The sequence below is a fragment of the Clinocottus analis genome, unplaced genomic scaffold (genome assembly GCF_023055335.1).
Source record: "Clinocottus analis isolate CAN_PGR_092001 unplaced genomic scaffold, fCliAna1.0.p SCAF_5, whole genome shotgun sequence".
Lineage (NCBI taxonomy): Eukaryota > Metazoa > Chordata > Actinopteri > Perciformes > Cottidae > Clinocottus > Clinocottus analis.
Window position 1 is genome coordinate 7,990,181 of NW_027176207.1, and position 22,753 is coordinate 8,012,933.

At 42.1% G+C, this 22,753-nt stretch overlaps 4 protein-coding genes across 9 annotated transcripts; 2 read left to right on the forward strand and 2 right to left on the reverse strand.

Annotated features, from left to right (window-relative positions):
* Nucleotides 1–1,174: 1,174 nt before the first annotated feature.
* On the reverse strand, nt 1,175–6,430 carry ccdc61 (coiled-coil domain containing 61). Of its 2 annotated transcripts, none has more exons than XM_068600017.1 (13): nt 6,209–6,430; nt 5,087–5,244; nt 4,910–4,992; nt 4,116–4,276; nt 3,834–3,986; nt 3,538–3,745; nt 3,336–3,436; nt 2,998–3,218; nt 2,825–2,903; nt 2,527–2,724; nt 2,408–2,441; nt 1,710–1,776; nt 1,175–1,610 (listed from the first exon to the last, which is right to left on the reverse strand). In XM_068600017.1, the coding sequence occupies exons 2-13, from the start codon at nt 5,232–5,234 to the stop codon at nt 1,516–1,518; spliced, it is 1,548 nt and encodes a 515-aa protein (XP_068456118.1). In that variant the 5' UTR covers nt 5,235–5,244; nt 6,209–6,430; the 3' UTR covers nt 1,175–1,515. The 2 variants fall into 2 exon arrangements, with proteins under 2 accessions (XP_068456118.1, XP_068456119.1); XM_068600018.1 differs by having other exon boundaries at nt 3,354–3,436; nt 6,209–6,429.
* itpkca (inositol-trisphosphate 3-kinase Ca) lies at nt 5,684–11,713 on the forward strand. Its single transcript, XM_068600020.1, has 7 exons — nt 5,684–5,788; nt 7,897–7,996; nt 8,120–8,333; nt 9,018–9,222; nt 9,410–9,511; nt 9,603–9,674; nt 9,834–11,713. Exons 1-7 carry the CDS (start codon nt 5,777–5,779, stop codon nt 10,038–10,040), a joined length of 912 nt encoding a protein of 303 aa, XP_068456121.1. The 5' UTR covers nt 5,684–5,776; the 3' UTR covers nt 10,041–11,713.
* A 1,630-nt stretch (nt 11,714–13,343) lies between these two features.
* On the forward strand, nt 13,344–15,428 carry kcnk12l (potassium channel, subfamily K, member 12 like). Of its 5 annotated transcripts, none has more exons than XM_068601074.1 (3): nt 13,410–13,707; nt 13,825–14,419; nt 14,486–15,428. In XM_068601074.1, exons 1-3 carry the CDS (start codon nt 13,410–13,412, stop codon nt 14,841–14,843), a joined length of 1,251 nt encoding a protein of 416 aa, XP_068457175.1. In that variant the 3' UTR covers nt 14,844–15,428. The 5 variants fall into 5 exon arrangements, with proteins under 5 accessions (XP_068457178.1, XP_068457175.1, XP_068457176.1 ...); XM_068601075.1 differs by having other exon boundaries at nt 13,825–14,413; XM_068601073.1 differs by having other exon boundaries at nt 13,825–14,371; nt 14,429–15,428.
* Nucleotides 15,429–15,895: 467 nt separating this feature from the next.
* ppm1nb (protein phosphatase, Mg2+/Mn2+ dependent, 1Nb (putative)) lies at nt 15,896–22,361 on the reverse strand. The gene is made up of 6 exons (XM_068600019.1): nt 21,594–22,361; nt 20,764–21,335; nt 18,708–18,825; nt 17,445–17,559; nt 17,185–17,248; nt 15,896–17,076 (listed from the first exon to the last, which is right to left on the reverse strand). Exons 1-6 carry the CDS (start codon nt 22,000–22,002, stop codon nt 17,059–17,061), a joined length of 1,296 nt encoding a protein of 431 aa, XP_068456120.1. The 5' UTR covers nt 22,003–22,361; the 3' UTR covers nt 15,896–17,058.
* Nucleotides 22,362–22,753: the final 392 nt, after the last annotated feature.

Genomic DNA, 22,753 nt, shown 5'->3' on the forward strand with positions numbered 1-22,753 from the left:
ACTGACAACCGAGAGCACTGAACCAGCCTGGGCAGACTTGAACAACAAAACACTCCACCAGAGAATTGAATGTACTCTTTTCCACTGGTTCAAGAGTGAATTAGTCACTGAATTAGTCACAACCAGAAACGGCAACACATTATCAGATGTTGACAACTTGAGCACTTTAACTTCCACATGGTTAAGTTGTACACGTCTTTTTATAGTTTGCAAAAACTGGTGTTTTCTGCTCATCAAACTGTACTTTCACACAGATTTACTATATGTGCCTTTTGTCTTTGTTACTCGTTCTTTTAATTGTAATGTAAAAAAACATTTCTAAAATTGTCCATGTTTGTCAACTAGCAACACGCTGTGACAGTTAGCAGAGATGTCTTGAATATGGTAGAGAGTCCAAGTGTTAATAGTGATCTGTTCCTGGTTTAATTTTCATAAGGAAAACAATTTCTCCTAGTTTCTGTCTCAAATTATATTCAGTGCATATGTAGTGATTGTGCAGCTTGCCCAGTGTTATATTCACTTCTGTGTGACAAACTTGAGTCTCCCTCCTGTAAAAACATAGCAGCTGTTCAGCCACTGAGAGGAAGGCTCAATGTCAATTAATGCAAGTGAGCTGCAGTGGTGTAAAGGTTTCAAAGGCTCAAGTGCCGCTTCAATGACAGTGCAAAAGATAAAACCAAAATATTGTTATAAATTGTATTTTCAGGTTTAAAGTCATTAAACTGGAGAAAAATGTGAGTAAGGGTATTTGTGCAAGGTTCCCTTACACATGTCCAAGATTAATATTTTATGTTTTAGTTTGGGATATGAGCTCAAATGGAAATTGGGTCTACTTTGGTTTAAAGTGGAAAAAATGACATTTGAATGTACATTACAGATTGACAATGCAGACTAAAGCTGTAAAGACATTTAACCATCAAATCCTGACACGACATCAATGCAATCAGTCAGGTTGTCTTTCTGGGAGCTGGAGTGTATTCTAACATGCACTGGACAACAGAGACAGTACAACTCACGTTTTACAGTCTATCAACATGTTAAACACTTTCACGCCCATTGACATTTCCGTTTAAATAGTAGCTTGACTTAAATGTGTTTAGGAAGAGATGATGCACACACAATTCACAGGGAAAAAATATTCTTAAGTGTTGCAAGGAAAACATCAACAGGCGAGTAAAATGTGAAAACTTATTTACTGTCAAATCTTCCGTCCATGTGAACGAGTTAAGTTGGTTTGGTGAGGTGTAAAAAAAAAAAATACTTGGTATATTAAAAAAATATATATTTTCAGTCCAGAAAAAAAAGATTCCTTCACAGTGATGGCTTTAGTTTCCTGAAGTCCTGGAAGTTTGACTCGCCAGGAGTCTTAGTCTCTCATTGGTAGCCAATCGCTTATGTTTGAAGCTCAATGTGTTCCTCCAGTTTGGCAAAAAAATAAAAAAAATAAAAAATGGCCTGAACTTCTATCTGTGCAGTTGTCGGGTAACATGGAGGGACTTAATTGAGCAGTGGTTGTTAGTGTCCTGTATCCAAGTCCCTCATGTACTCCTGAAGTGCCAATAGCCTGGCATCGATCTCGGACAGCTCGGCACCTGTATCCATGGAGCTCTCTGTGGTTGGAGACATAATGATGGTGACGTGTCGTGGCTAGCTTGTTTTCAACTCTAATCTTATTGCAGCAGCAGAAATTGACAACTTTGATTAGTTACCTTTCTCTTTCCCTCTGAGTGTTGGAGTACTGCATAATGGTTTCCTGATCAAAAGGCCTCCTCTAGACTAGAAACCGATAGATTGCACATTAAAAAGACAGCAAATCCAATGAAAAACCCACAATCGTCCGTGAATGGATGTTACGCTAGAAATACGATGATATTACTAGTTTTTTTGTAATCACCATGTGTCTCTTGTGTGCACTGCAGCTGTAAACCTGCAATTTCCCCACTGCGGGACTAATAAAGGATTATCTTATCTTAGAGTGGAACAGACGTTCTCATTCAAATCAACATAGCAGGACGGTTCTTTGCCATGGCAAAGAAAACTGACTGTTGCCAGGCTACCTCATGCTATTTCTATGGTCAGTGCAAATAACCACAGCAGTCAGTTCAATATCGACCCTTAGTTTATTTCCATGGACCTTACGAACAAGTGTTTGTGTACCCAAAGCTTTGTATATATAGCTTGTTCCTCTGTGCCATAGAACACCGTTGCTCATGCTGTGAGCCACAGACAGAGTTGGGAAGTCGGATAGTATTGTGCGTGGGACAAACACATTGTTGGTTTTGGTCCTTTTGTGGGATTTGTTGACAGTAATAACATATAGAATAACCAAAATTACATCCTTTGGATGGAAAAATGAAAGGGCAGCAACCAACTGTACCAGAGTTAAAGGAATGACCAGTTTACTCACCACATTGGGTCCGTTGAAAGTCTTTTTTCTTCCTCTATAATTACAGAAAAACAGATGTTAAAATAACCAGCTAAAGCAACAAAGACTTTACAAAAATTATTTGGACGTAATCGCACCACCTGAACAGATTCTGGGGCATTTCATCCATATCCACTAACGAGCTTTCAGAGGAGTTCCTGCTCCCTCGGCGCTCCACTGATAAACTCCTGCCTCTGTTGCCAGACCGGACAATCTGAGGATAGACCTCTCTGGAGCGTGAACGCCCCCTCTCCGGGACTATGGGTGATGTCAGGAGGTCTCTCCGTACCTTTCTCTGTCTGACACAGAAAACAGGATTAAAACCGTTGTTCCAGGCAGCAACAACGTCAAAGACCGTTTCTGACAAAGATGGAAAAGCGGGAAATAATGGATACCAACTTTTTGACATCTGCTTCTTTCAGTCTGCGCTGCTTATCCTGGATGTAAGCAGTCGGGTCAAAGCGTTGTACCCGCGATCCTAGATAGTAGTTGAGAGTATTTAGATTTAAACACATCACCCCCTTCTAATAAAGGTAAAGGGCCAAACTCCTGCAACATCATAGTGCCAGTACCAGTGGGAGAAGGCGATGGCCGGGGTATGCGAGCACGTGGTCCTGATGAGTCCGATCTTCTACCCCTTTCCTCTGACCTTCGACATCTGTCATCCATCCGTTCTCTGGATCCTGAGCGAGCTCTGACGGTCCCATACCCCGACCTCCTCTCACGGGAGACCGAGCGATAGATTTCCCCATCAAGCCGAGAACAGATGTGACCAGACACGGGAGTCACTCGGCTGCAGACACACAAAGACGGCGTGCGCTAAGTAGGTTAACAATATCCAGGTGTCACATTCTTACTCCACATTGGAAATTAATGAAATAAAGAGAGAGAGAAAGTCAAGATATAGTACATGCTTAGTATGTCTAACCCTCTCCGTAGTAACGCCAGTTCACTGGTCAGACTCTTCACCCGAACGCGGAGAGCGCACTCCGATGCTCTCAGCTCATCGAACTAGACAGGGAATCCAAAAAAAGTTAAAACTAGCTGAGCAACAAAGGAAATGCTAGAAATCTTTTTTTAGCCGAATACTTTGAGGAGCATAAGAGTCCCACCTGCTCCATTAGGAGTCGCTGCTCCTGGCATCTCTTGCTTGCGGAACGTTGACTTTTGGCCCTCTCCTTGACAAGTTGCTCCTCCAGCGTCCTCACCACATCTCTGAACCTCCAGTCTTCTCGGCCAGGTGCGGGGCCACCTCCACCGCCCTGCAGTCGCTCCAAAACCTTAGCCATGGCATCCTTTTGTTCTTTCACCAGAGCCAGCCTGAAAACAGTAGGAGACATTAAAAAAAAAAACAAGAGTCCCATGTCCTTTCATATTGTTCACAAAGATAAGATGAAAGGCAACCTACTCTGCTCGTAGCCGTTGTATTTCTAGTTCTGCAGATTTGTGAACTCCATGAGAGGAGACGGTGCTGAGCTCAGCCTTAAGAGCTCTGACTTCTTTCTGCAGGGCAGCCGGGTCAGGCTTACCCACGTAAGGCAGGGGTAAAGGGTAATGTATCCTACAAAGTCCACAATAGTCAGCAGATCATGGGTGATTACCGCGGACATAACCAGAATACTGAGAAACACGGCATACTACTAAATCATTTTTAATATGTTACTATGAAAGTTGCAACAGAGACACAAACCTGTCAAACTCCACAGTATATATCAGGATTAGGTATCTTTTGGCAGTGAGAACAGATGACTGCTGATGGCCATGAGGACGACTAATCACTCCTGCTTTTCTGTTACGTAGCAGCTCCAGGTCAGCGTAGGTCAAGAGGTCAAGTGTAACGGAATCACTCATCTGCAGAAAAAGCTCAAGTTAACTATCCAACGTTATACATAAAACAGACCTGCCAGCAACTTGGGGGTAAAAAACTAAACTTTTAAAAGATGATGTACTTTGTCACGCCTGATCCTCACATGTGCAGCAATCAAATTGTTTTTTTTTACAATTTAAATTAAATAAAAATAGTAATACATATTTATTTTTCCTCTCTGGGAATCGTGAAACTAATATGATATTAAGATTGTTTTGATACAACTGTTACAAAAATAATTTGTTTTTGTAATTCGTGTATTACTTTAGATTTCGCCAAAAACAACCTGACAGACAGCACTGATGCGCGCACACGCACGGACACACAGACTAACCTAAAAGTACCCAAATTCCCAATAGTTTCTCTTATTTTCCTCCAGGCTGTCTCCTTTTGGCCCCTGTTTCTTAACATTCATGAAAAGCAGAGAAGGAATAAGACAGCTCAGGATAACTGTACATTTTTTTCGCTCAACTGGAAACATTGAACTCGAATGAATGAGTCTCGCCTCAGCTCACACAGCCTCAAGCAAATGTGTGTCTGTTCATATCTTTCTAGTCACGTATTTGTGCCACCTCTGCATTTTTTTCCATTCTCTATGGGTGCACCTTCAAACATACCTTTCTAACAGCTGATTCTAACATGCTGCAGAAAATGGGAAACTGCTTGAAGTTGCCAGTTTTGCGGGTAAGGTCCTCAATATCTGAAAAAAACAACAACCAACAATTAAATATTGTGATTAAGACTACTTCTGTGCCGTTTAGGCATTTAATCTGTAATAAATGTATGCTACTTACATGCTGGATCAAAGTCCCCCCTCCATTGATCCGCTGTCATCGAATCAGAGATTTCGACTATCAGCAAACCCTTGTCCACCTCTATCTTCACAGAAAACTCTACTCCTCGAAATACAATATCCTCGATCACCTCAGAGCCTTCCTCCATCACTTCAAGTCTGTGAAGGAGAAGAGAATTATTCTCATGAATTAGGAGTGAATTAGAACTCTTTTCTATTAAAATATGTCTATGAATAATACATAGTTTTTCAAAATTATACATGTCCACTTGTGGGTTTATGGCCTGAGAAAATATATTGTGTATGTTATATTTGTATTTTAATTAGACTAATTTGGCAGATTTCAATTCACTTTGACATTCTGTTCTACTAAACCCTCAAGATGTTGGCTAGAGCAAATACAGAAAAGCACGCATGTTATCTTGAATTTAGCTGTAGATTTGTTATTTCTCAAGGGTGCGCTCCTTAACCGGCGCAGTTATTTTAAACATATCCACATCATCCTTCTGGCTCTCTTCCACTCCACCTGGCTCACCTCTCACACTCTGTCCTACTCAACACACACCGCGAGGGGCGCTAGCGAGCCAACAGAGTCCATTTCAAAAAGGTGTCATCATTTTTTATTTGGGAAAGAAAAGTTCTGGATGGTTGGTCACATCGTACGCGGAGGACTCAGCAAATACCATACGACATGTTTTACGAGGTAAGATATTGGTTTGCGTCTCGTCTGTCGCGTCGCAATGCGGTTACATTTCGCGGTTGACTTCACTTTCTCCCAGAGAGAAAGCGACTCGTACGAAATCTGTAGCTTAACATCATCTTTCTCCGTCACGTATAATGCACAGAGAACACGGAGGGACGCTGCTACTGCCTTCTGGGCTGATCCAGGGTCGGTTCTTAATAAACGGGTTTGTCAGGCTCTTGTGAAACCTAGTGAACTAACGATGCGATAGGTCGGCTAGCAAAGAGGTCACGTCTTCGTTCTCGCTAGCTGTGGGTAGCTAGCGTTAGCAGTGGCCGATGCCGATGGTTGCTTTGAGTCGCAGTTCGCTCACCGAGCCGCTCCGTGTCGGTTATCAGTGAAAGAACAATAACCGTCAAAACAGAAACACCTCAACGTTACCTGTGGTTGCAGTAATGGTCCGTAATGAGGGGAGCTGTCAACACATGACGTTAGCGACTCGTTGGAAACGCATCGCGGTGCGTGGACTAGTTAGCCAGCTGCTTGGTTTGTGGCACAGTTCAGCTAAAGCCAGTCCGAAACTAGTTGGGAGCCACCGTGGAGACAGAAGCGGTTCAACAACCGGGAACCGTTAAATTCTTCTTCTGCGCTCCGCTGTGACGACGCTGCTCTTCTTCTTCTTCTTCGGCTTGGAGGCTCGACGACCGTCCGATGTGCCGCTGCCCTCCACAGGCAGTGAATAGACACGACCTCTACGCCATGACACTGAATACATGAAGTGGAGGAGGAATATAACCATCTACATAATCCATTACAGAGATGTTCTCGTGTAAAAACACAGGAGTATCATCGGGGGTGATAGTGATGCTGAAAATCAGAAAATATTCTTTATATCACAAATATAAGTGCTCATGCAGACCATTTCAGAAATTAATTCATTAATTAAATCTCCTGCATTCATGTGTGAGCATCATTTGACTTCTACACTTCAACACCTTGTATGAATATCGTTGCGTTGTTCATTCTGCACACATGACATCTATTGCTTCTGTCCATCCGGGGAGAGGAATCCACCTCTGTTGCTCTCCTGAATGTTTCTTCACTTTTTCCCTGCGAAAGGGTTTTTTCTATTTGTGGGTTGTTTTTTTCCTGATCTGATGTGAAGTCCCGAGACAGGCATGTCTTATGTGTACAGATTGTACACATCCGTGGAAAATTTGTATCTGTGATTTCGGGCTATACAAAATAAACTGAATTGAACTGCTTTTTATATGTTGTGATGGTTTCATCTCTAACAGTGCATCATATTTTATGAAGTGATCCCCTGTTATATGAGTAATCTATAAAGTAACTGTGGTACCTCAAGTTGTCAAAATATATAAAGTGGAGTAAAAAGTACAATGTTTCCCTCCAGAATGTGGTTGAGTAGAAAAATCCAAAGGCATCAAGTCAAATACAGGGACCTTTTTTAAATTGTAGTATACTTACTTTCCACCAATGCAAATAAAAACATTAGACATTTTAGAGTAAAACAATTGGATTAAAAAATGAAAACATTCGGCATCATATCAGATATAATGTGATATAAATACAATATAAATATATTATTATTATAGCTAAGAATGATACACACGTTGCAATAGCTGTATCTAATGAACAGACGGAACCAATAATCTCTTCCCTTTTGTCAAGCTAGTATCTGTTTTTATAAAACATCAAAATTATAATGGACAGATTTTCCTCCAATCACCAAATTAGTTAACATAAATGTCTCGGCACCACATTTTCAACATAATGGCAAAACTTGGAACCAACTTCCATGTTGACATGTTCAGCGTTCCACCGTTGAGTTAAATGTTTAATAGCAGAAAACAAGTGATTGCTGTAAATGTTTGATGAACGTCTTGCACAAGAGCCTACCCTGTCCTCTCTTCACTCATGGTCTTGGGTAAGGGCTGTTTCCATGGAGACGTTGATGACCCATATTGCAAAAAGTCGAGTGATAGAGTCTGAAGTCTGCCGCTTGTCAGTAAACATGGAGAAAAACACAGGCAGCAGAAGAATGTGACCTGGAGTGTGAGTGTGTGTGCTAAAGAATGACTGACGGAGGTGGTTTTGTCTTCATGTAGAGCTCCGCATGGAAGAAACACAAAAGTTTTGGGACTTCATCTCTCTTACCCATGACTCCCAAGAAACCTCAGCAGTGGCTGCAAGTGGTCGGACATGCAGGTTTGTTTATCTGGTCTAAATTGTCTTTGATTTTGCTCCCAAACAGGTCAAATTTTAGTACGAAAAATATCCACAATGTAAGTGATCAAATTTAATATGGTTTGTCTTCGTTTTCTTTTCCAGGGAGCTTTCACGTTGGGGATTACGGCACCCTGCTGAAGAGATTCTGTGAGGGGGAGCAACAGTGCTACCTTCGGCTGATGGAGGATGTTTTGAGGCCTTTTGTCCCGGCCTACCACGGTGTGGTGCAGCGGGACGAGCAGAATTACAACATGATGGATAACTTGCTGACCCATTTCAACAGACCTGCCATCATGGACTGCAAGATGGGGAGCCGGTGAGTTTTGGTGGGGCAATTCTTATGACCAAGCAGTTGAGCTTTATATTAGGCAAATCTGAAGGAAGAAACTTATAGTGCAACAGGGATTCTTGAAAAGACTGAATAGTTTTTGATATATATCCTGAAAATCTATACATTAGAGCCCAACATAACACAATTATAAAACACCCATAAATGATAAGAAGCTTTATTTAGTTTCCATTGTCAAATATATGAAAGAACGTTCTTCATGGAGACTAATAGATTATTCCCAAATGAGCATCTGTTCGCTGTTATTCCTCCTCGCCGGTGTGAGCTGTGTGAGCCGTCTGTCCGTCCCAGTCTTGTGAACGTGATATTGCCTCAAGGGAATTTCTGCAAGTTTGGCACAAACATCCACCTCGACTCAAGGAGGAATTGATTAGAATCTGGTTCTCAGAGGTCAAAGTGACCTAAAAAAATGATCTTAAGAGACACAGATCTCACATTGATATACTAATTAGGACCATTTCAAAGAATTGTCTAATCGGATAAAAAGATGAAGGGACATTTTGGGCAGACGTGGATGCAAACTGCAACTCGACTGGGTGGCCGAGGCGTACCACCGTGAGGCGATGATTTTAGTTTTACAGTTTTATAATGGTCTTTTATTGCAATTGATACTTTTCAGTCACAATAACAGTAAGGCACTGCCCTTGACAGCACATACCTCGAGGGGGAGCTGCTGGTGGCCAGAGAGCGGCCCCAACCCCGTAAAGACATGTATGAGAAGATGGTGGCTGTGGACCCAGAGGCCCCAACGGACCAGGAGCGAGCCCAGCAGGCGGTGCTGAAAACCAGGTACATGCAGTGGAGGGAGACGCTGAGCTCCACAACATCTTTGGGTTTCCGCATCGAAGGATTCAGGGTAAGCTCAAAAGTTAATCAGAGATGGTTGTGTCAGGTTATTGACTTCACTTGATTTATAGCAAATAAATGCTGCTGGGTTGACAATCTTTGAAAAATGTCTTCCAGCAAGAAATGTCTATTTTTTATAGTTTAGTAGCTGTCCATTTCACATTATATTGCTAAAACTTGTACGTTTTCTTTTGCAGAAGTCAAATGAAGAATGTCACACAAACTTCAAAAGGACCAAAAGCAGAGAGCAAGTGATTGAAGCACTGCACAACTTTGTTGATTCCAGTACACACATTGTGGTGAGTGTGACCTTCACTGACTTTTTTCTTCACTCATTAATGCATTAGTTTTCTTCTCTTCTTCTTGTAAATCATGTATCTTTCCCTTCAGTGGGGATATCTGAGACGGTTGAAACAACTGCGGCAGATCTTGGAGGCATCAGACTTCTTCAGAACACATGAGGTTAGACGGGGGATAGTTTTGTTGAAAAGTTTTGTAAATATTTTGAACAGGATTATGTAAATGTCAGGGAAAGAACCATTCAGCTCGTTCAAAAACAGCTACCCTGGAATTCTGTGGCGCTCAGTTTCCTAACATTTCCTAACAGCTGTATCCCTGCAGGTTGTGGGCAGTTCCTTACTGTTTCTACATGACTGGACAGGCAGAACAGGAGTCTGGATGATTGACTTTGGAAAGACGGAGGCATTACCAGCACACCTCACCTTGGACCACCGCACTCCCTGGGTAGATGGCAATCGAGAAGATGGCTATCTGTGGGGTCTGGACAACCTCATTGATATACTGACCAACATGCTGCCCCTGACCTGACCTCTCTTATCACGTGGAAGTTCACTTTTAACCCTTCCTAACCCTTCACCACTTGTGAGTGACTGCAGATGCATTGGCTTCTGAAATGATTGTGTTGTCAGAATTGTGAGAAGTAACTAGGTACAGAATGAGGGTGGGCAAAAGGAAGATGTGATTGATTACAAAAGTAAATATTTCCCAGAACAGATTTTCTTTCAGCAAATTACAATTACAACATTGGTCAAAAGATCATTGGTGATTTATGTAAATGTAAATCTGAGCCATGTACAGTTTGACTACTGAATAGACCTACACTCACGTAGGCTGCCAATTCCCAGCCTCAGCAGGAGACACTGTCCCAGCTGTCTTGAGACGACACTGCTCATTATTTTAGGGAAAACATGGCACAAGCAATTATAAGCCAAATATATGCTGACCCATCTAGTTTGGGAAGATCTGCAGTTTAAATGTCACCCTGTGTCATTAAAATGGTGCTAAAACGATAGTGGACTTATTTCCTGCATTTCTTTAAAGGTGCAGTGTGTCGTATTCAGCGGATCTATTGGCAGAAATGGAATATTATATTATCACTTGAAAATAAGATTTTTAATTTTTTTTTACCTTTTTTGAAATGAGCCGTTTATATCTTCATAGCTCTACACGGAGCAGGCCGCTGTGTTTCTACAGTAGCCCTGAATGGACAAATCAAACACTGACTCTCGATCGCCCCGGTTCTCCTACGTGCTTGGCGCACAGGAGAAGTTTCAGTTGGTTGCAATCTGCAACCTCACCGCTAGATGCCGCTATTTAATTCATTTGTTTGTCTCGTTATGATCATCATTAGTTTACGGATTATTTTCCACCATAAAAAACAACGACACTACTCTTTGGGACTCTCTAGAGTCCACCTACACATATTGTTAATAATTGAAAAGAGTAATAGGAAAGGTGTTCCTTGTGGTCCAACAAGATTCTCCTTTTTTACATAGTGATTTACAAAGTTTAATGGTTAAACTTTATATTATTTTCAGGCATTCCCTTATTCTTTCCCAATCTGAATTTATGCAATCCTAATGATATTCCCATCATCCTCAGCTGCACTTTGTGTTTACTGCCACTTAGCAAATGTTAGTTGCTAATCTAAGATGGTGGAAAGGGTTAACGTATACCTGTTAAACATCCAAATGGTACAACTCAAAGCACAGTTGTGCCTTTACGTACAGCCTCACAGGGCCACAAACACTTCACCTTTTTCATCTTCAAGGTAAATTGAAGGCTTCAAGGCAGCAATAAAGTTTAGCATCATTTGATGGATTGTTTTTTAGCACAATAATGATTAATATTAACATAATATTTCTACTCTTTAGAAAAACAAATATTTGAACAAAAAGAGTTGTGACTATAGTTTGTGCTACTCTGCCTAATTTACTTCTCAGTTAATTACCATATATAGTTGAACAAATGTGAATAAACTCTCCTTATTTCTCCTTCCTGCGGCTGACACGTTGACAGGAACTCTTGAAATTTGCATCTTTTTGTCTCGGTAGTGTGTAGTGCTCTTGGTGATTCATGAAAACCAGCTGAAGATTGATGATGTTTGATGTGTTTACTGTTTTGGTTCATTGAAAGCATCAATGTTGTAGAATATATGTGTAACAAAAACCAAGTCAAGCTCATCATTTAAAAACCTCTTTGCAACGTGATATGATATTGTATGATTTGATTTTTGTTTATTTTTTAATTTATAGTCCAGTTATTCTGTTGAGAAAGTAATCCTTTGGATTAATGCTGCTATTACTCATGTACTTACACACATACATTTAGCCATCAAAATGTAATATATGTAAGGGACAGATATGCAGTACTGTAGACCTGAGCAGATCCAAATAGTAATCACACTCTAAAGTTCAACACCTGATGCAGGGCTGACTGGGGAGATGAAGGCAGATGTGCTCTCTGTTTACCGCACCTGTCTGCTTCTGTCATTCAGCCATCAGACGGCAGGCAGAGGGAACCCCTAACCCTTACCTGCAGCCCCAGATGAGATTAAAGGGATGAGCAGACAGAGAAACCGAGTCATGCTCTACAAATCCTCCCACACAGTCTGCAGCAGCAACTACAAAAAGCCCTCTGAGAGGAGGCTGCACAATACAACCGCAATCTGACCTGCTGGCTGCAGAGCAAATCCCACTGGAGCACTTTTGATCTGAGTGCCTTGCACAAGGGCAGATAGGGTAAAGCTTGAGCTGTGGTGAAGATGGAGAGGCACGTCTGCTCTGCTATTTTACTGAGATGTATCCTGCTGAACGCTGAGCTTCTGGTCACATTGTACTTGTTTAATGTTTAGAGCCACTGCAAAGCATTAGTTTTAGTGGCAGGAGAAACGCGGTTCTGAGCAGGACTTGAAACTACTTGGCCCACGCTGGATACAACTGAGTGATTAGAAGACCAATAACATGAAGCAAACCTTGTGTCACTTGTAGCACGGGGAAGTCAAATTAAGCTGTGATGAAGGCTTGAAAAAGGGAATAGTGTTTTCAAAATGAAGAGACTGACTGCACCAATCAGTGTGTGCTCAAAGACAGAAGGGGTGGGCAGGGGATGATGATGTCAGTGTGTGACAGATGAAACATCAGACACCCTCTCAGTTTGCAAAAAAAACTCAAGAGGCTTTCTCTCGCTGGTCATTGTTGATCAGATCCATGGAGCGGGCACAGCAGACCGACTCCGAACAGACGCTGCTGCCAATAAAACCAGGTACTGTGTGTGTGTGTGTGTGTGTGTTTTTGTTTGTTTGTTTAAACTAGTTAATCTGTGAGTAGATTACATATTATAAACTGCTACTGACTAAAAGGTTTTCATAAAATCTGTGTTTTCTTAAAATATAAATATATTCAGATTTATCCAAAGTGACAGATTTTTGTGGTTAGAATTGATTTGTATTGATGAAAGGGAAAAACGCACATATAGTTGTGCAAAATACAATTATTATAAAGTATGTATAGAATTTATAGTAAATATGTGATTAAATAAGTTGTAGTTACTACTATTATATTACATACCCTTTCTTTTCTCAGACTAGTCTATTCAGGTGCATATTTTTCCTCTTACATCATTAAAGCATCAGAGTAACTTCCTCTAAGAGATGTGCAGATGTTTAGCAGCAATGTTAGAGTTAAATGCATTGCTGTACGTGTAAATCCAATGTGCTCTATATAGCCAGTGCATGTATGTTGTGTGGCGGGTGATGCATGTCACTCATACTGCAACTGTCTGACTTGGCAGCACTGGCGGTGGTGGTGCATGTTGTCGCAGTGGTGTATCTGTGCTGCTGCTGTGCTCATGGCCCAGAGGAGGGCTGCGGGTGGCTGCTGCTGCCCCAGGGCGCCCATGAATGAAGACAATGCCCGTTTCTGCCTGCTGGCTGGGCTCATCCTGCTCTACTTGTTGTGTGGAGCGGCCATCTTCTCAGCCCTGGAACACCCCTTTGAGCTGCGTGCCCGCCGCCTCTGGAAACAGCAGCTGGACAACTTTACTCAAAGATACAGGGTCAACCTTGGGGCCTTGCACACACTGCTGCGGCAATACGAGGAGGCGAACGGAGCTGGGATCCGAGTGGATGTGCTGAGGCCTCGCTGGGACTTCTCTGGAGCTTTCTATTTCGTGGGCACAGTGGTCTCCACTATTGGTAATTCTTAAAAATGTAGTTTTCTATGATGCCAATTCAAAAGTTCTTCGATAATTATTATGAGGTACAAAACTGGTACCTTGACCTTTTAACCTTTGTTTTGTGTCTCTTCTCTAGGCTTTGGCATGACCACACCGGCGACCATAGCTGGAAAAATATTCTTAATCTTTTATGGTCTCATCGGCTGTGCTGCCACCATTCTCTTCTTTAACCTCTTCCTGGAGAGGATCATCACAATGTTAGCTTACATCATGCGCTGGTGTCACGAGCGTCGGCTCAGGTGTGCTGGAGTTGGGGTGGTGTCGAGCAGGGAAGAGTCTTCCGGTGAGGAGGACAGCCTGGAAGGCTGGAAACCATCGGTCTATTATGTAATGCTGATCCTGGGTGTGGCATCGGTTGTGATTGCATGCAGCGCCTCCACCCTGTACAGCCCCATGGAGAACTGGAGCTACGTGGACTCCCTCTACTTCTGTTTTGTGGCCTTCAGCACCATCGGCTTCGGGGACCTGGTGAGCAGTCAGAGACAGCAGTATGAGTCTCAGGAGGCCTACCGACTCGGGAACTGCATTTTCATCTTAATGGGGGTGTGTTGTATCTATTCCCTCTTCAATGTCATTTCTATTATCATCAAGCAAACTCTAACCTGGATTGTGGGTAAACTGGTGTGCTCGGGGCGGCATCAGTCCTGCTCCTGCTGTAGACCCGGGTGCCGGTGGTTCAGCTGCCCCTGCCTCAAGAAAAAAAATAACAACCGCACGCATCCGCTTGCTCACCTCAGACAAAAACGCTTAAAACGCAACACCGTGCAGCCCATCTCATCCCACTGTCCTGCAGGAAGACACCGCTACATGGACGGCTCAGTGGAGACAGTGTGCGACAGTGAGACGGATGCAGGTGCAGTGGCTGACGGGGTCTATGTAGGCCGCCGTCTTTCAGGAGAGATGATCTCTGTCAATGAGTTTATGGTGTCCAATAAGGTGTCTCTGGCACTTCTACAGAAGCAGCTGAGCGAAACAGCTCATCAAGGCCCACGGCAAAGCTACAGCCATCAAAATGGATTCTCTGGGGGCGTGGGGGCCTTGGCCATTATGAATAATCGCCTACAGGAAACTAGTGTGGATAGGTTGCACAAATGAGATGTTGTTTTTGTGTATGTTGCTTTGGGCTTTCTAGAATGGAGCCCCAATCTAACTTATTTCCTTGTCGAGTGATTAAAAGAAAGGTCAATGATTTATCCTCAGTGTGACAAAACCAAATTCTGTGAACAGAAAAATTATACTTCAATTTGCAATTTTAGCAATTTCAATGGAAGTCTATGCAGATAGTAGCAGACTTCGAGCAACCAATAATGTATTATATTTTCCTCTATGTAGAGAAAGATAGAAAAATAGACTGAATACAATTTAAAGAATTCAACATCACTGTGAGGAGGGGTCTGATGTCCTGAAGTGATTGGCTCATTGAAAAGCAATCAGATGAAAGAAGCAGTAAAGGACCACTTCGAGGGGACCGCTGATTTAAGAGTGCCGCACATGTCCTCTGAGCTCCTCATAAATATGGTTGTATGTGAGGTGGTAGTCAGTATTAGTGAACACACAGACACAATATATCTACAGTCTCCTCTTAGATAACTAGCTGCTTATACAGCAAGAAACGTTATAATTGTGATTTGTATTTAAACAGAGCTTCTCAAACGCACTGCAGGAGCTTACCAACACTAAAAAAAGAGACACTTTAATTAGTTGATTGCTCACAAGTCGGACATTTTATTTCATCAATACATGTCATTGAAATTTGTAGTAATCATGGAATAGCGCTGAAAGCGAGGGTTTTCAATAGAGCACATCTAATCAAACGAGGCCCGTAGAGGACGTCCTTATGTCAAAAGTGCTTATAGTCGCAGGATCGCATCATCAGAGCAGAGAGCAAGATTCATGCTCTCCTCTGCTAGCTGGAGGAGATCCTTTACTATGCAAAATAAACTAACATTTTAATCACTTTTGTGTCATCCTGTATCACCTGCAGGTTTTCATGAGTGCGGTTGATGATTGTGGGGAAAAAAGCTTCCTTCTTAGAGACAAAATCCTCAATTTTCCTCTTGTGGTCACACTTGATGAATTGTCTTGATTGTGAATTTGACAATAAGAAAATGGTTCTGATTAGTGTGGGTAAAGAATACTGCAAGTACTCAATTAAATATTCTTTATTTAGGTTCAAAACTCTTAACAGGTAATGTCTATACACAGAAAATTACTCACTGACATGAAAAAACTATCTATTATACAGTATAATGCGGATAAAGTGACCCACCCTGAAACTGACTCGTTCTGATGCTGTTTGTTTTATCTTTACTATATAAAAGATGAATAAGGCAGCACAGTACATAGCATCAAACTTATGGAAAAAGACATTTCACATACACTGTATTGAATAGAATGTTTAGAAATATGGTAATATGAATATAGAAAGACTTGCAAAAAATATAGGCATTGAACTTATTCACGTAAAATAGATTTTAATCGGTCAGTAAATAAAGATTTTAGGGTTTTTGGCCAATTTTGGGAAACTTAGTGCACAATCCAACCATTACATGCTGTACATATGTTTTTCATAATAATCTATCAAATTATTTTAACAAATACCTTATAACATATCACGTAACTTTACTCGATCAAAGTGGATCTAATTCTACATGTTTAAAATAAACAAAAAATGTAGAAGTAAATACCTTTTCAAAAACGATTTAGATTTTGTTTGAAATGTATTTTTTTGACTAAGTGTGTGTATTTAAGATTTAGATAGCAGAATTAAAGATTTTATTAGTGTGTATTTGCCTGACATTTTTTGCCATAAGGAAAAAGCTCAGCTGCTCAGCTGTTAGCACTGTTAGCACTCACTGTTGAAGCAAATATCTGTTAGCTGTACGTTAGCTTTTGGCTAGCACTAACCCATTATTTATTTCCTCTTTAAATTACAACTTTACATAAGTATGCTCCTTTTTAATGTAATCCAATGACAATGTATAATTTCACAGCGGGTTGTTATTCAGTTTTACAGTCATTCTGTATTTTCTGTTCACTGAATATGAGGCAGAGGGTTGTTGCTGGATCGTGTCTCTGAGTAAGTTTTACAAAATGTCCTTATAAATATAAAACGTGTTAGACTTTATTAGATCTATTTTGCATTGTACTTGTTATGACAAGATGCTGTTTGCTAGTATGATGTAAACGAACACCTGTATTGTCTGTTCAACATCTCCCTTTTTGTCAAAGTGCACACATGAAGAAAACAGTTTTAATATTGATAGTAATTACAGTCCTTGCATGGATCCTTGGAGACCAGCACATCTTTTCAAGAGCCTCCCAGGCCCTGGACAGACAGGCAATGGAGAAAATAATGGTGAATATACTCTCCATGTCTAAGGAAATAACATGTCTGCTAATGGTTAGAATGGGACAGCGTGTAGTTTGCACTCACATTTGGTAGTGTGGGCGTGTGGCTCTCCCTTTGTTGATAGTAAGCAGAAATAATGCAGTTCCTTCTGCAACACACAAGTAACATGGTGTAATTTCACAATACAGAGAACACACACACACACTTATTCACAGCGTTTCCTGATTTATTATAGTTTTTTAAAAGAGCATGAAAGACAAATATTTTTCTGGACATGCACACACACACATGCAAACATATACGCACGCACACACACGCATACACATGAGTTTTGTGTCACTCACTTGCTCTGTATGCCTCCACCTGGTGGTAATCCAGGGATGTCGGTGGATGCGAGGACTGTGAGGACAGACAGCAGGTCAGGTTCCTCCCCTCGAATGCACAATTCATCGTAAATCTCTGTCAGATATTAAAACAAAAATAGATTCAAAAATCAAATAAGCACAGTTGGAAGTTCCTGGAAACTATTTTAAATTTAAAATACAGTCTTAAATAATAAGCTATGGAGTTATTCTGTGTCTTCAACATTGTTAACAAACAAATCATGAAAAGTCCCAAACTAACAATGCCTTTGAACGTGTCTCAATATATTAGCCCTAAACATGGTGCATACACTTTTTAACAAACATTACTCAAACGTGCATTTGTTGTTTACTATTTTGTGATGCAGATTAATACACCTTTGGTGTTCCAGTGAGCATTTGCCACATGTTCCAGTCGTTTCTGTGGGATTAACCTCAAAATAAACGAGTACTCATGCTCATGAACAAACTTGTCACCAGTGTGGCAAACTGATATGTTTTTGGGCAACATATCTCTGCCAGAGAGGAATACTCCCAGGCTCTGGCAACAGAGACAACGCTTATTGTCAGTAGGATCAATTCATTTTAGATTTTGCTCTTTTTATATAAATATTTTTTACAACAAGAAATGTATAGAATATCATAGTCCTTTACTGAAAAGGGTTAAACCAGAGGATACGTCTCTGGGGTCAAGGTGCTGTATTTCTGGGGTTCCGGTGTAGCAACTTTCTTATTGCCACAACTTGAGATGCCAGAGTGGAGTTTGAGTTGAGGGACGACGTGCACGACCAGATTGCAAGCAGTTAGTTTACAAGTTAATTCAAACCTATAAAAAGCAAAATCATTGTCAGATGATAGCTGCTGGGTTCATAGATTGCATTTCGACGTGTTCCACCTCTTTTTGTCTTCATGCGGACTGTTTACCTGCATTCAACCAAAGTCTGCTGAAAAATGATTGGTCCAGACTACCCGAACAATACAAATCAAAACTCCTCCGACACCAAAATCTTGTCCCATTGTCTACAGAATTTGTACATGAATGCAGAATCGGTTCATAAACATTACATTTTAGTATAAATTGAATCATGGCAAGTACAGAAGAGGTCCATCTCAATGTGCTTGAACTGCAAATCTTACATCTCTAGAAAACAAAAAAGTGTCAGAATTTCAACGTCAACCGATGCGTGACCATAAGTGCAGAACATTGTCTGTGGTGTCTCTTGTATATCGATTTTGGTCACACACCTGCTACTTTGGACTCCAGCAGGTCCTCCAGTTCGGCCTCCTGGTGTAATGCCTCGGCTGACAGCTGGGGGGCTCCAGGGAAGCACAGCAGGATGATGCTGATGTTGTCCAGGCTGCCCTGTGGAGCAACGAGATATCAGCAGAGGTGAGTAATGATGGCTGACCTTACAAATGTCAACATCTGATACATTGCGACATCCTGGGTGAACAGTTTGAGCGATAGATCATTTTCACCTCAAAGTCACCTCACAGGTGCACTGGAGCAGTAAAATGTAAATGGAGCGTGGAAGAAGCTGTGACATTTTGAGGTCATTGTGCACACCAGCGCTGAAGCGCTGTTACATAACAGAGTGACATGGTGGACATGACGGCCAAACAGGGTGCTGCATGGATGTTAGCATGTGCACATGTCGTCCATGCTCATTCTGATGTGTTTATAGAAGACATATAAACATAGAACATACGCAATGCACACAATTTGTTTTATTAATTGCCTTGAGGTTCTCTGAAAGCTGGTTTCAAATAAAGGATGAGTTTATGGAGGGAATTAACTTCACTTACTGAGGTAAAATATATGTATCAAATAATCATCATGAGCACAACGTAACACTGAAAAGCTTAAGTAGTCTTGACAAGCTAATTCCCTTATGCTACAGATTAGTTACTGTATCGTGAAAAATGTCCTTCGCTAAACACGCTGAAATCTTGCACTTATAATATCAGTGGAGGTGGCTGTAGTCAAATAATCTTTCTCCCTCACTGGTCTGAATTCATTCTTTATTTTTGACAAGCAATTGTATTTTCTTGAACATCGACCTTCGATCTTCTCTCTAAGTGAGAGGGGCTGAAATGAGTCCTCATTGGAACCCACAATAATCCCAACTCACCTGTTGTGACACCCATGCAGTCTATTTTAACATGGTATCACGCTATTATACACATTGAACAGATTTAGACACCCATGGTCTAAATGAGACTGAGCCGAAGCTCAACCAGACGTCAGAGCTGCTTTTTTTTTAAAAATCTGGTTCACTTCCAGGCATGAACATGTTTAAATTGGTTATAATCGATATTTACACACTGCATCATATGACAATGTGAAAGTGATTGCTCATAGTGATAATTATCCCCTAATTATTCACTTAACCTCACCTGTACAGAGCATTTTACTTTACTGTCTTTCAGCAAATAGTTTGCTCAGCACGCAACTTTATTGTTTTAGATCTTTCTCATTGCTGTCATTTATGTATTTTTCAAATGGTCCCTGCCCAGCACCAATTAACTTCGTAGGGCGTTCTTTGTGTTGTTAGAAACCCAAATGAATAGTAACTTTGCTCACTAATTGCTGAATGAGTAAATACGCAACTGCTATTTCAGTATTATCATTTCAGATTTAACCGATTTGAACTCAAATCAGAGGATGTTGCTGGCAACCAAATGCGTCGACAAATCACTTAAATCTCACCATATTCGAGAGATTATCACCAAGTAGACTTTAGCCATTTTGTCTTCATGAACACGTCATTTTCATATAGTTTGTAGGAATAAAATACCAGACCAACAAGTCTTCAGACCATGTTTATACAAAGAAAAACGAGAAGAATGAGTAAATTCCCCCGTGGTCTGGCCCATTTTATTTACTTCTATTACCTAATCAAAACTGTTGGATAAAAATGTTAGACATAAGAAAAAGGTGTGACTGAAGAAAGTTTTTTTGAAAGCCTGAGTGAAAATCATATCAAATATTGATTGTGATTTATCTGGTGAGTGTGTGCGAAACTGTTGCTTAGTTACCTTCATAAAGCTGTAATCTTTTCTCAAAAAACTGTGATGACCTCGGCAGCTTTCAAATCAAGCCGAACCGACTCAGCCCAGTCACAGTTTACAGGATTATGTTATTACATAAAATCCACTGCCCATTTAAAAGTTATATAACATGGTTTCATTCTGATATTGTGTTTTGTGTTTGTAATCAGTTAACATTATTATTTGATGTCGAAATGCATCTAAAAGGTCAAGATAACATGTACACTGGTTGAAAGCAGCTGGTGCTGACCTTATAGAGACAGAGGTCAATGACTTGGGTGCAGACATCCCTCAGGTCAGTGCAGACACTCAGCCGGTTGTGAATGAAAGCGCACAGGTCCTCGTTGCTGATGGTGTCCCACACCCCGTCGCAGGCCAGCACCAGGAACTCATCGGCTGGCGAGCGCTCCACCACACACACCTCTGGCTCTGGCGACACCATCTGCTCGGTGGGCGTTCGGTTCTCTGCTCCCTTGTAGCTGAAGTCCCCCAGAGCGCGGGACACTGCCAGGGAGCCGTTGATCCGTTGGATGGACACGGAGCCGCCTGCATTTTCAATGCGCTCTTTCTCCAGTGGACTGTAGGGTTTGTGGTCTTCAGTGGAGAAGCAGACCTGGCCAGACCGGCACAGCACGGCCCTCGAGTCGCCACAGTTGGCGAAGTAGATGTAATAGGGCGAGATGAGGGCGGCCACCACAGTGGTACCGCCCCTCTCCCAGCCTTCTCGACGTGCCACAGAGTGCAGGTGCTTGTCTGTCTGCAGGAAGCCCTCGTTGATCGCTCCTCTCACCCGTTCAGGGTCATCCTCTGGCCCCATCCCACCTGTTAGCACAAACGGATATAATGTTGGAATACTTTGTGTTTTCCGGATCCGCTATACCATAAAAACACATCATAACTTAGAGTAGGAATGATAACAAGGGAAAATCATCTCTCTTTCACTGTAATTAACCTTTTCATTATGATCAGACTGATGAGCATCATGTGAGCATCATTGCAATCACAAAATATAACAAAACTCTACTCTACTGATTAAATCTTTTATATTCATTCAAGCAATTTCAGTTGAAAATCTTTCACCTGTGGTTAGGATCTGACCCAGAAGGTGCTGTGAGCAGTACTGTGCCACTGTGCTGCCCGCATGACCATCGAACACAGCGAAGAAGCTCCAGTCGGCCAGTTCTCCACCCAGCTGTGGCACACAGTTGTGGAAGTCCTCCATGTTGGCCCTCCAGCCCTGCATGCTTCCCAGGGCGTAGGTAAGGCCCCAGCGGGCGCAGCCCTCCTCGGTTAGCTTGTCCAGGACTGGCCGGTCCAGGTAGGGGCTAGGAATGACCTCCTCCCTCTCGCCGTCCGCTGGCTGCTGCTCTCCCTCGGCTGCTCCTCCACGGCCCCCTTTGAAGAAAGAGCTGACCCTCTTCTCTGTCTCTTTTACGAGCTGCCGCATAAACGCAGGCATCTCCACGTTGCCCTTCCTGGATGTCCTCATGGCTTTTATGCCCAGCTGATGCGAGTGGAATCTTCTTGTGTCCCTTACTTGTGGCTGGGATGAATGGCTGAGCCGGGCCTGATGCTGGGCCTGTGCAGTGTCTGCGTAGCCCTGCTGCTCCAGGGCTCAGAGCATGGCCGCCTGAGCTGATGGATGCTCTCAGTGCTGGCTGCTCAGCCCCCTCTCTCTGCTCATCTCCTTCCTCTCCTCTCTCCTCTCTGGAGACCTCACTGATCAGTGCTCTCTCCACTCATTCTTCCTTTCCTTCTTGTTCTCTCTCTCTCTGTGCTGCCGTGATTTCACCCTCTTTCTCACTTGTTCATAGCTCTTCCTTCTTTTACCAGCTCTCCCCTTGTTATCTTCCCTGCCTCCGCTGCGATTGGCTGGCTATTTATGTGCACCAATCCCTGCTTCGCTTGCATCGCCACTGTCACGTTAGAGCTCACCCTCTCTCACTGTCCTCCCATCTGAAGCTCTGCCCCTCCCACATGTTTCGTAATCTGAACGTGTGAGCGGTTGGGATTATGGGCTGCCACGGCAGTGGATTACAGGACTGTCAGCCCTTTAGCACACAGTGCGTTATTGATGGTGGAAAGAAGATATGCAGGGGACATTCACAGGTTTATGGACACAGTTACGAATATTTTTCCTTGGATACATTAAACATGGTGACAGTGCATGCATTGCATTTCTGCAGGGATTCATTACTGATCATCCATCAATTAAAAACAGACATCAGAGCGGCATTAAT